Source organism: Melanotaenia boesemani, chromosome 12 (assembly GCF_017639745.1).
Source record: "Melanotaenia boesemani isolate fMelBoe1 chromosome 12, fMelBoe1.pri, whole genome shotgun sequence".
Lineage (NCBI taxonomy): Eukaryota > Metazoa > Chordata > Actinopteri > Atheriniformes > Melanotaeniidae > Melanotaenia > Melanotaenia boesemani.
In genome coordinates this window covers 10,989,124-11,002,303 of record NC_055693.1, presented here as the reverse complement: position 1 = coordinate 11,002,303, position 13,180 = coordinate 10,989,124, and the positions used below count along the sequence as shown (strand labels likewise).

General features: G+C 36.4%; 1 protein-coding gene across 1 annotated transcript; it reads left to right on the top strand.

Annotated features, from left to right (window-relative positions):
- Positions 1 to 1,320: 1,320 nt before the first annotated feature.
- On the top strand, positions 1,321 to 12,951 carry cdc16 (cell division cycle 16 homolog (S. cerevisiae)). The gene is made up of 18 exons (XM_042002597.1): positions 1,321 to 1,523; positions 1,709 to 1,763; positions 3,211 to 3,308; positions 3,488 to 3,526; positions 3,644 to 3,781; positions 6,227 to 6,386; positions 6,498 to 6,592; positions 7,173 to 7,306; positions 7,701 to 7,780; positions 7,879 to 7,928; positions 8,017 to 8,090; positions 8,199 to 8,324; positions 9,862 to 10,014; positions 10,234 to 10,297; positions 10,386 to 10,447; positions 11,563 to 11,698; positions 11,831 to 11,921; positions 12,069 to 12,951. The coding sequence occupies exons 1-18, from the start codon at positions 1,476 to 1,478 to the stop codon at positions 12,320 to 12,322; spliced, it is 1,857 nt and encodes a 618-aa protein (XP_041858531.1). The 5' UTR covers positions 1,321 to 1,475; the 3' UTR covers positions 12,323 to 12,951.
- The last annotated feature ends 229 nt before the right edge of the window (positions 12,952 to 13,180 follow it).

The following is a 13,180-nucleotide window of genomic DNA, read 5'->3' as shown; positions in this document are numbered from 1 at the left end:
AATGGTTGTAGTCCCTGGGATGAGTTGTTGCTTAAAAAGAAAGAGTTAAGTATTTTGAGGTCTTGTTAATGGACTGGAGATTAAAATAGGATATTGACAGGTGGGTTTAAAAATGTGCTCCTCACTTGAATATTCTTTGGATGAACACTTTAGATAAAAGCGTCTGCTGATTTATTCTAGTACAACATCTGTAGTGATGGGGTTGCTGTACAAGTCTGCCATGGTGAAGAGAGATATGAGCCATAAAGCTCACAGTTTATAATTAATTTATGGTCATGATACAAGGGACTGAAAGAATGAAACGCAATTGCTAGCAGCCAAAATAAAAGTTGGACTGGGAATGAGTTGAATGCTCTTTCTTTAGGTGGTGTTAATATGTTGTTAATGTTGCTTTTAATGAATCTTTCAAGGAAATGTATAAACATGAGAAATGTAAATAAAAAATGAAGGTACTTAATTTCATGTGTTAATACCAAGGACAAAAAACGAAATACTGATAAAACCACAAACAGCCCTGCAAGCAAAGGACACATGACAGAAAAGATCAAAAAGGGAAATGAAACTGATATAGTAATACACAAAGGGTCAGGTTGTGCCAAAACCAAATGAACTTCAGCAAACCTTCTCAATAGAGAATCATTTTTCTTCTGTCAGCCCTGGAAGTAAAACTTATTCTGCTGAAAACACCTCCTATCTCGATGTATCCAATCTAGCCAGCACCTCTTACACACCTCACACTCACAAATAATTGAGTTACTTTTTAATGTTCCCAGAGTTGCAACAGAATTGGGAAAAACTGGATTCTCCTATTCAGCACCTTGGGGATGGAATAATCTACAGAAAGATCTTAAACTAGAAACACTTATGTCCATAAAAGAATTTAAAGCTTCTATAAAGAATGTGGTGAATGAGACACGTTCTTTTTTTAAGATGTTTATGACTATGTACTTGTTGTCTTATTATGAAAATGTAAATTGTTATAATATGTATCCTGCATTTACTTTGTGGTTTGGCTGCTACCTTGGCCAGGTCTCTCTTGAAAAAGAGATTTTGAATCTCAATTTTACCTCCTGGTAAAAAAAAAAAAAGGTTAAAAAAAAGGTTAAAAAAAAAAGAAACCAGATAAATAGCCTTGTTGTTTACTTTCCACCTCACTGTTGTCACTTGATAACAGAGAACAAAATAAGAAATAAACGGACCAAATTCACTTCACTCTTTTCAGTATTGTAAATGAAAAGTGTTTCAAGGCTTCCAATGAAACCGAACTTCAATTACTAGGATTAAGACGGAACTTCTCATCCGAGTCGAGGTTTCTTGCGACGTAATTTCGCAGAACACTTGGTGCAAAGAGAAGCCGCGGATTTGATTTTTTCGCAGCTAGGAAGCTAGTGCGTACAGTGTAGTACACACGTTTGTCTGTCTTTAGAAATGACACACTTTTGATAATTATAACACCAACTTTTAAAACAATAAAAATGAATCTTGACAGACTTAGAAAGCGAGTACGGCATTACATTGACCAGGTAAGAATATTCGCGACTGTGCTATTTACTGTGTTGCTAGCTAAAAATGCTAGCTTATCAGCACACTTAGCGTAACAAACTTTTGTTTGCCACCCGAGCAAACTGTTGACCATGTAACAAGGCTATCATAATAGTAATTTTACATTTAAATTACTCTCATTGTGTCGTTGTATGTTTGTTTACAGCAACAATATCAAAGTGCTCTGTTTTGGGCCGACAAGATAGCATCCCTTTCTCACGGTGAGTACAGTGTTATTGACATGGAGTTGATACAAGAACATAACGTTGCTTTGTGTCGGCTAGACATATTTTAAATGAGAAGAGTTGGGTCTGGCAGGTTTAAATCCGAACAGGTTTTGAGACTTACTGATGTAACCTTGGCTTTAACGTTGAGGTTTTACTTTAACGAGAAACGTTCACGTCTACAGGGTTCTTTCTCAGGAAATATGGCATGCTCCATTTAAATAGTCACGGATAACATTAGTTTTCAACCTGCTTTGGATAATTTATTCATTTATTGAGTTATCCGTTTATATGTAAAATTATTATATAAAAATCAATAACTCAGTTGTGTGGCTAGGGAAAATATTTTATCAGTTCTTTCTCCAAATATCTCTAAACTTTCATTTATGTATTTAACCAAAGAGCTATATTTGACAACATATTTAATCATTAAAAACGCTGGAGATAAAAGAAAGATTCTTCTGCCGTTTTCTCACACTCCCATATAAACTGAAAATTTTGATTACCATGTTACTGTGCAAAGACCAGTGTACGTATTTTTTGTGATAGTGATATAATCTTGTTTTATGGGATAAGATTTTTTTTTCTGGAAGATATTTAGCCCTTGATTCATGTTTACAGTTGTTCTGGTTGTGTTGTCCAATGTGAACACATTTGGAGCAATAGTTGAGAAAGACAGAGTTTCCTTAATTGACAACCACAATAATCGCACACTGAGCATAACCTTGATTCAAGAGATTGCTGGAGTCAGATAACACAATTATCACAGTGTGAATACTGTGTACCATGCTGCTTTGAGATTTATTACTGGGTATAAATACAAATACATCACTTTACATTGTATACTAAGGCTGGTTAGCTGTTCCTGTCTGCTTGCAGGCTTCAGTGGTACATTTTTATCTATAAAGCTATTATTGTACTACTCCCTCCATACCGCTACTTTTATCTAGAGTTTAAATACAACTCAATGCGCAATTTGCAATCCCAGGTCTGTCTTTCTGCCTCAGTGCACAGAACTCAAACTGAGTTTGGGAAGATCGCATTCATGTACTTTACTCCCTTTACATGGAATGGGATTTATAAAACAGTTAAGCTTCGCGTCCATGTTAGCCCTTCTCAGTTTAAAACTCTTCAGACATGTTGATGGGAGATATGGGATTGTGCAGGTTTTTTGCTGCATGATATGCTGTGACCTGGTGAATTTCATTGTTTTAATATTGTTTTAATTTTTTAATGTGTCTTTTATTATTGTTAGGTAAAAGAGATCATTTGATCTCAAGTACATGCCTGGTAAAATATACTGAGTATGTAAGACCCAGTTCTGTTGATCATGCATCACTGCTTAAAAGAAAGTAGGTGGTCATGACAGCGTCATTCAATGGTTTCATAATGATAACTTATATTGTCATAATTGGGTAACCTTTCCTCTTTCTTTGATTTGCAGAGGATCCACAGGATATCTACTGGCTAGCTCAGTGCCTTTACTTAACCTCACAGTACCACAGAGCCTCACATGCCCTCCGTTCACGAAAACTTGACAAGGTGGGTTATCTGCGATTTCAGTATATGTATTATTGTATGCTGACAGGTGAATAAGGTTTCAGTTATTAACATGAATATGTCAAAATCCTTGTCATGTTTTTTTTTTTTTTAAATGAAAATCAAGGTCACTTTTACTATCTCTCATGGCGTTCTGATAAAACACTTTTTTTCTCTCACAGTTGTATGGAGCTTGTCAGTATCTTGCTGCTAGGTGCCATGTAAGTAAATGGAAAATTCCTAACAGTAGTTTTAAATTCTCCCATACATGTCCTGTAATGTAGGTCATAAAATCTGTTAGATATCATTAATGCTTGGAACATATTTGTTTTTACTAGTATGCTGCCAAAGAGTTCCAGCAGGCCTTGGATATCTTAGATGCAGAGGAAACAGATAATAGTAAACTGCTGGACAGAGGTGGAAAGGAGGACAACGGCACAGACTCAACAAAGGACTGGGATATGTCCCCTGCCTCTGTAAGTTTGAGCTTACACAACAGAACATCTCTGGAACATTTTAGACCTCTGGTACATATGTGAAAACAGCTTATAGAAATATACTGGTTTTATTGCACATGTTATTGGGTTAGCATGTTATTATGCATGTTACATGGATTTATGACCATACTGTAGGGAGTAGCAGATGGCGTTTCTGTGCAATCCCTGTAGCCAGTCTAATACAAGGCCAAGGTTTTGAAGATTAATACTGTAATTATTCTGTAGAGTTACACTTTACATTTTTTTAACATTGCTAAAAAATAACTAAAAATCAGCAGCATTTTATTCAATTCAGTTCAAAGTATTTATTTATTTATTTATATAGCACATTAAAACAACTTCAGTTGACCAAAGTGCTTCATAATTCACAATTTAAATAAAATTTTCACTGCAAAAGCATAAATACTAACAGTATAGCAACTTAAGATTTGTCTCTTTTTACTGCATCTTGTGAACTCTTGTGTATGTTATTTGTTTTTATTTTTGAATATCACTTGTATGTTTATTTTCTGTCCACCTGCCTTGAATTTCACTTGCTTGGTATTTATGTGAAACAGAGATGCTTACAAGTTCTTTTTTGCAAGTCTTTTTTGACCTCAAGTCCAAGTCAAGTCTCAAGTCTTGAGGCTCAAGTCCAAGTCAAGTCGCAAGTTACCTTTAGTTGTAATAAGTAATCTGCCATGACGCCTGCTGTTTGGTCTCCTTAGAACAACGCATTGTAATGGCCAAGGAATATAAAATATATAATCACCTTTAACTAACAGTTTTTTGTGAAAGCAGTAATCATCAACTTAAACTGACAAATGATCCCCGTCAGCATCTTTATTGTCTATTGCAGAAGAGGGGAAACAAACTGTGAAAGCTTTTGATAAGGCTGCTAATAGCCTTATCAGAGATTATGTATTCTAATTTGTGTTTTATGTTAAAGTTATCACATCTATCTTCATATTTCTAACTTATTCTTTCTCCAATGTGTGACCCTCTGAAACTTTCACAATTCCATGAAGTGGTATGTTACCCCTAAAAAGCCATGCATGGTCCTGTCAGTCCAGCTATCCACAGTCACAGAAACAGTGTCTGTCCTTTCTAACTGGGATTTTATCTTTGACTCTGCAAGCTCATTCAGACGAGTGGCTAAAGTGCTTTGACGTGGTGGGCAGTGCCTCTTTTACCACCACATAAAATTCTTAAAGCTTGGTTTGTCAGTCAAAGACAGCGGCAGGTTAAATGAAATGATAAGGTCGTTTTATTGAATCAGTAAAAGCCTTATGCCTGTGATGTCCCTTTGTGTAGATCAGAAAAAACTTGATGCTGCTCTGTCCCTCTCTATTGGCAAATTTATTTGTTTTACTAAATTCAGAAAACCTGTAGGTAAACATGGAAATTTATTCAGATTAGTAAATGCAACTCCTGAAATACTACAAGAGTTTTTAATGCATACCAACATTCATCTGAACCTACAGAGTTGTAAGAGAACTCAAAACCAATACTAAAGTTTAAAGCATTTTTCCCCTAAATGAGAAAAGATAGATGAAAACAGATATAACCCATTTTTTATGATGAAAAGACCCAGTAAGACAGTGATGTTTACAAAGTGTCTGATGTTTATTTGAGTTCATATTATTTTTGTACTAAGGTACTAACAAACTAATGTTTATTCTGTTGTGATGCTAAGATTGTTGCCAAAATAGATACTAATATTAGCTTTCATATTTCAGTAACCAACCTCTCTGGGTCCATTTTAAGGTGGCGGGTAAAGATGGAGGTAGTGCATCTGGTGTACTGCATTCTTATCCCACATATGTTGCTGTTTGCTGCTATTTTATTTGTCTCTTGGATGAAGTTTTTATATCCAAAAGTTATCACCGGAGATGGAGAGGCAATGGGTGTGCTAGCTGGGGCTGTCATTGTTTTGGTTGTTTGCACATTCGTGCACATTATATCAGTGTTATGTCTGGGGAAATAAGTCACAGATAGCAGACAGGCAATCAGACACAGACGAGATTGGGAGGAAAATATTGAAAATAAAAGATTGTTCACAAGCGTTAAATTACGAGTCTGAGTCGAGTTGCAAGTGTTTTGAGTGTGAGTCCAAGTTAAGTCAAGTCTCTGAAAATGCGACTCAAGTGCAACTCGAGTCTTAGTCCCAGACCCAAGTCCCATCTCTGATGTGAAGTACCAGGCAAATGTTTGCACTCACCTAATCTGTTAAGAGTAATTTATAGTAAAAGTAAAGACAACTGTCATGACATCTGTGTGTGGTAGATTTCTGCCTCTAATCTTACCTCACATGTTGGCCAAACATGTTCTTTCAGACAGCTGTTAATTTTTTTTATGTCATGGATGGTAGTAACACCTCATTAATTTCAGATTATTATCAGTAATGTTACTTTCTGTTCTCGTTTCCTCTTTGTAATATTTCAGATCAGCAGCTCCATCTGCCTCCTGCGGGGTAAGATCTATGATGCCATGGACAACAGGCCACTGGCCACCTCCAGCTACAAAGAGGCCTTGAAACTAGATGTGTACTGCTTTGAAGCCTTTGACCTTCTAACGGCCCATCACATGTTGACTGCACAGGAAGGTAAGGTTAAAGTGTGGAAATAATGTGGGTTCATCTTCACATCTTTTTTTTATGAGCTGTGTAATGACTGTATGTAATGTTCTGTATGTAACATGCCATTTCTCTTTTAAGAAAAAGAATTCCTTGACTCGCTTCCTTTGAGTCAGCAGTGCACTGACGGGGAGGAGGAGTTGTTACACTTCCTTTTTGAGAATAAGTTAAAGAAGGTGGGTAATTCTACATTTGTTTGTTGCTTTTTTTTGTTGTTTGTTTTTTTAAGAGAAAGTGAGTATGGGAAAATATAACAGTGCATGTATTAGTCACTGAAAAGGGCCAAAACCAGAATTTCTTTTTTCTTTCTTTTTTAACCTATGTTGTTATACGACCCCATTTCCAAAGCTACTGGACCTCTGTTAAATGCAGTTACAGATAATAAACAAAAAAAAATATTTGCTTTTAATTAGCAAACATCTGTTTAATTTTATTTTAATAAATCAACTTATCACAATTTTAAAACCAAGCAAAGTCATTTACAGGGATCCCGTGGGGTCCTAAAAAGTCTTAAAAGTCTTGATTTTGCAAATATGCATTTAATACCTTAAAACAGCCTTAAATTATTTATTTGTTTGTTTGTTTGTCCCTGAAAGAATTTCACTAGACCACACAATAGTTTTCCCTTCTTTCTCAGTCCATCCTAAATGAGCTTTATCCCAGATTATGGGGCAGAGTTTTTGCACTGTTTTTATTTGTGATATTTTTTTTCTGGTTTCATAAACACATACGATTGGTCCTCCTGTCCCTTTGCAGTATAACAAGCCCAGTGATTTGGTGGTGCCAGACATGGTCGAAGGTCTTCAGGACAACTTGGATGTAGTGGTGTCTCTTGCTGAGAGGCATTATTATAACTGTGATTTCAAGATGTGCTACAAACTCACGTCAACGTAAGTGTCCACAGTTTCCATATTTATATTTTATGTTGTTTTTTGTATGTTGTAAATGATTTGTCAATAAAGAAAGTACCTGCTGTAAAAATGTAAAGAAAAGTCAGTGGGTTAGTTTATAGGCTGTTTTACTTTCTACTAAGCATTTACAGTGCAGTTCATTATGGGTTTAAAGTTATTCACCAAATAATTCAATACTGTTTAATACGCCAACCATGTTTACATGTGTATAAATTTTGAGTGATGATTTACACCATTCCCAACTATGAAAGAGTACAGCAAGATATTTATCTTGTTGACTTTCGTCTGAATAAAAAAAGAAGTGTCTTCGTTTATGGCTCTTTATCATTCAAAGCAAAAAGTTGTATTCATAAAATATATGATGTCTTTTCAGAGTGATGGTAAAAGACCCCTTCCATGCCAACTGTTTACCAGTTCACATAGGAACATTAGTAGAGCTTGGAAAAGCAAATGGTAATGAAAATATAATCCTAACACTGATTTGTTATTGTAGAATATTTAGGTTAAATGTATGGTAAAATTATCAATTTGTTTATTTCTTTTCCCTGCAGAGTTGTTTTATCTCTCACACAAACTGGTAGATTTGTATCCCAACAATCCTGTGAGTGTTCTTCTACTTTAATCATTACACTTATTTAACCTGTTTGCAGAACTTTGGTGTGTCATAATCAAATAAAATTATCCATCAGGTGTCCTGGTTTGCTGTCGGGTGCTACTATCTCATGGTTGGCCACAAAAACGAACACGCTCGGCGATACCTTAGGTATGTGTTTGCAGTATCAAAAGCATGAACATCCTGTTTAAATTCATATGATTGGCTGTTTACATTTAGCTTCATTCAGAGACACTGAGTATTTTGTATATCCTGTAGCAAAGCCACCACCCTGGAGAGAACTTATGGTCCGGCATGGATAGCCTACGGTCACTCATTTGCAGTGGAGAGCGAGCATGACCAAGCCATGGCTGCCTACTTCACCGCTGCCCAGCTGATGAAAGGGTGGGTAAATAAAATATCTGTCAAGACTCAACCTGGTTAAAAATGTCTCTTTTTATAACTGCACTTTGGAAGAGACTTAACCAAACCTTCGTAACAAAATTCAGGTTGAATATGAAAAACTTTGACTGTTTAACAAATGACCCTCTGAAAAGTTACAGTGGAGTCAACATTGCATTAAGTGCTGTATTATTTGTGAGAAGCGACCCAACAGGGCGCTTCTCATGGGTACTGGTTCTTTACATCGGTTTGGTCCATAAGTACCTTCTAAGTTTAGTTGTCAGGAGTAAAACCCCACAAGCGGTTATCCTGTGGCTTTATTAAATAAAAATGGCTTCGTTAATTCAATTTCATAAAGCCACAGGAGAGATGCTTATTTTGGTATGTGTGGGTGTATTAAAAAGGAATGGCAAATGTAAGAGCTCAGTTAAGTAAATTTCACTTTAAAAAAGAAAATGTCCGTGGTTCTGCAAAATATATTTGAAGTGTAACTACACTCCCTACTTTTTGAGTAACTTCACCCACTGCTGAATTTGAAAAATGCCTGATACTGCAAGGGTTGTGGTGGGTGGTGTGGGTGGTGTGGGTGGTGTGGGGTGATCAGGGAGTGGAGAGTGGGCGGGTCAGGATGCACAGAAATGATTGACAGACCACAGCTCAGCTCACTGGCAAGATGCAAATGGGTGATTCACAAAGCACCTACGCCACAGAGTGGTATATGTGGTAGAAGACTTTTCCCCTCCTGGATCTCCTCAGCTACAAAAGAACTAGGTGGTCCTGAACCGTATCAGTCTGAGCCGTTAGCGCTGTTGTGCTGGCCTGTCAGCAGCTCTGGAAAGCAGTGGAGATTTGAGGCAGGTTGTGGCAGCTGCAGGATGTGCAGCTGTAAATTGCTGTTGCCACAATTTGAGGTGCTTTCTGTCACCAGATGAGGATCAGCAGGTAAAGAATAAAATCCGGTGTTACTTTTACACCCCTCAAAAGCACAAATCTGTCCCACTGCAGGAATTTTTTATCAGAAACTCTGTGAAAGAATAGAAGTCTGAAACCAGCAAATCTACACCATATTAGTTCACATCCCTTTATATGTGTTGGTGGTTGTGGTTTTCTATGCCTGCAAGGCGAGAACCCATCTGTTTGCATCTGGAGGGAGGGGCTGTGAGGTTTTTAAAATGTTCTCGTGACAAAGATAACCTCTCTGTCACGAAAAACATAACCTGGCTTAACCCTGTAGAGAGTGTAATGAGCCATTTTTACCCACAAAATTAAATAAATAAATAAAAAATAATACAAATTTCATCAACAATATATGTGGTTTTCACCACAATTGAGTAATTCTGCATTGTTTACCACTCAAAAAACACATTTTTGGTTGCACCACCCCTTTAAGGTATCAACAGTTTGCTGATGGCTATTGCTAGTCAACAAAGAAATGTTCTAATCGTTTTCCATGCAAATGATTATAAATGTTTCAACTTTATAATAATAATAATAAGAAGAAGAATTAGAAGAAATGATTATTATAACTATTTTTCTTTAGGTGTCACTTACCCATGCTTTACATTGGACTGGAGTACGGTCTAACCAACAACTCCAAGCTGGCAGAACGTTTCTTCAGTCAGGCTCTTAGTATCGCTCCAGAGGACCCATTCGTCATACATGAAGTGGCAGTGGTTGCATTTCAAAATGGAGAGTAAGTGTATAGCTACATATGCACATATGTCACAGAATTTTAATAGGACATAGCTGTCATAAATACTCCGAGCAGAAGATTTATATCAGTTTTAGATTTTTATATCTAAAATTACATCTAATATCATAATCCTTATATATATATATTTCTTTTCTTTTTTTCCCTACATTTTTATATCCTCATATGACTTCATAATGTTTTTCTCCTTGACTGTTACAGCTGGAAGACAGCTGAGAGGTTATTTCTTGATGCTATGGAGAAGATCAAAGCCATTGGAAATGAGGTAACAGCTGATTCAAGTGGGAGAGTCACTATGTTCAAAATGTGGCCAATTCTTCATATTGTATACTCTGTTTTTCAATCAATTTAAGGTTACCGTGGACAAGTGGGAGCCCCTGTTAAACAACTTGGGTCATGTGTGTCGGAAACTAAAGTAAGTATGGAGCAAATATACTTTCTAGTTTTCTCTTTGCATTAAAAAAATAAAGAAGTCCCAATCTGAATGTACCTGTAACGTTATTTTTTATGTCAAGGTTTGCTGGAAATAAATAATGGAAAATATGCATGCATAATCACACTTCCAGGGATTGTGTTACCACCTCCTTGTGACATTTATATTGCATAATATGTGACACACAAGTGTTTTTTTCCCCATGTTCATTATGGATGTATTCTCATATTTAAAAACATGTTGCTGTGTATGCAATGTTAAGTCTGTGGAAAATCTGATATAATTTTCTGTTTTGTTCCACAAAGCTATTTATAATTTTCCTATTTAATTACTCAACTGATTATTTAATTGATATGTACCATACTCAGACTGTCACATCCATTTTCAAGGTACAGATATCCACAAGGAAGGCTTGTTTGGTCATTTTCATACATTAACTAAACAGACTTGATGACTTTTTTAGAATTTGCAGCAGCAGTACTGAGCATGCCCAGAACGGGGCTTTAAAATGTGCTTACTGCCGCTGTCAGAAATAGCTGAGAACAAACCACAAAGTAGTCTAGAGATTTTACCGAAGCAATGAAGTGTGTATACATCAAGGAGTGGGGAAGTTATGAATTACATAATTATTATAACTAGGTTTACATAATCTCATGTTAAATTAATCATTTCCACAAATCATTTATATTTAGTTTTAGTTTTATGTTGTGCTTGTAAGATTATAATGATGCCATCACCACAAGATAAAAACCAACAATATCTGTTGCTGTGAGTTTTCATTAATCTACTAAAACTGTTGTCTGGCACTGGCTCATCACAATATATCCAAAAGATAAAAAAAAAAACAACTTTAAATTTCAAATGATTGAAATCTAAAACTTGAAAGAAGGACTATGGTTGCTAATTACAAAAAATAGTTTGTGCTGAGGCTCCAACTTACATACACTTACATACACATGGGAATGGATATTAGCCATGTAGCATTAATTTATCTCTCAGTAAGGAGCTTTTGCTACATTCCTGAAAACATCTGCACTTTAAATTTAGTTAAATTCAGGAATAACACCTTCGTAAATTGCCTTGTTTGAATTTTGTAGGAAATACGACCAGGCTCTGGAGTACCACCGTCAAGCACTGGTGTTGATTCCACAGCATGCCTCCACCTATACTGCCATAGGATATGTGCACACACTCATGGGTGACTTTGAAAGTGCTATTGACTACTTTCACACAGTAAGTTACTTTTTTTTCTTTGCAGGGCTCCCCTGAACCTGTCATTAGAAAATAATGATAACAATAATAAACATTCCAGCTTATTTCCCAAATGCCATAATCTTTGATTTTTTTTTTTTTTCTTTTTGCCAGGCACTTGGGCTGAAAAGGGATGACACTTTCTCTGTGACAATGCTTGGCCACTGTATTGAGATGTACATCGGTGACACGGATGCCTTCATTGGTTAGTTTTATCCTGGAAAATTTCTATTAAATTTTTTCTTTTTTTTTGTAGAAAAAGAAATCAACTGTTTTTACTTTAGCCATTTATAGGCTTAGTTGAAAGAAATCACTGTGATCTGTTCAACGTGTATCATTTATTTTCACTAAGGCACAGACATCGATGACAAGGTGAGAGGCAACCTGAGCGCTCCAGCACTGATGAAGATGTTGAACGCAGCTGAGCCTGCTGACAGTCTGGCTTCACCCAAGTTGGAAGAGACTAACACGTCGTCATTGGAAACACCAGTGTCCAATCAGGACAAGATGATGCTGGAGACGCCTCTTCGACTCTCATTAACCCTGGAGTGTGATATGTATGAGAGCGACATGATGTTGGACACCTTATCAGACACCAGCACGTGATCTAATCTCGTCAGGAAGGAACTGTTTGTAATAACGGGTTGTCTTAAGTACACATATCCAAGCCCAGGGACAACATCCAAAACCACAGCTTTATTAGCTGTCCCTCCTCTATGTCTATTCCCCCTGTTGTGCATTTTATGGCTTTCTTAAAAATGACAAACAAAATATAAACTTAGGCCTATTTTGAAAATGGATGTGTGTGAATTTATATACAGCATTTGCTGTGTAGCATATTATTTTTGCAACACTGCACTTTAAAGGGGGAAAATGACATGATCGTGTGTGGGACTGGGTATTTTTTCCTTGGGTTTAAACACTGAATAAATGTGGCAGACTGACCCTTGTTTGAACAGAGCAAACACAGCCACACCACACATTTAAAGGCTACCCTATAGTCAACACCTACTGCCTGTGGCAGGATTTTTCAGTTTACTTAACCTGTGGATTTTCACCGTGAATAAGGAGCCAGCTAATGAGCAGTTTTGGTGGAAAAACATTTTTCTTTTGGCTATTCCTCTAATAAACCATGTATACATCTTAAATATTTTGAATTGTTTTTATTCTAAGAATAAAGTGTTTGATTTATGAACATTTTTAAAAAATTGCCGTGAAAATAAGACTTAAGTCGACTTAATTCTGCCTGTTGCCAAAGTGTAGAATTACTAATGACATTACCCTTGGTATTAAAAGAGAAATTGTCCAATTAGACAACTAAACGTGTTTTTTGTAATGTAGTGGTAGACAACACCACATTAAAGAACATCTTTCAAATGCCGTCTTTGGCTCAGGGGAGGAGTGAAGTGTCGCAGCCTCAGATGAAAACTTCTCTACCATCCTTTCTGACACCGTCTTTTGTGT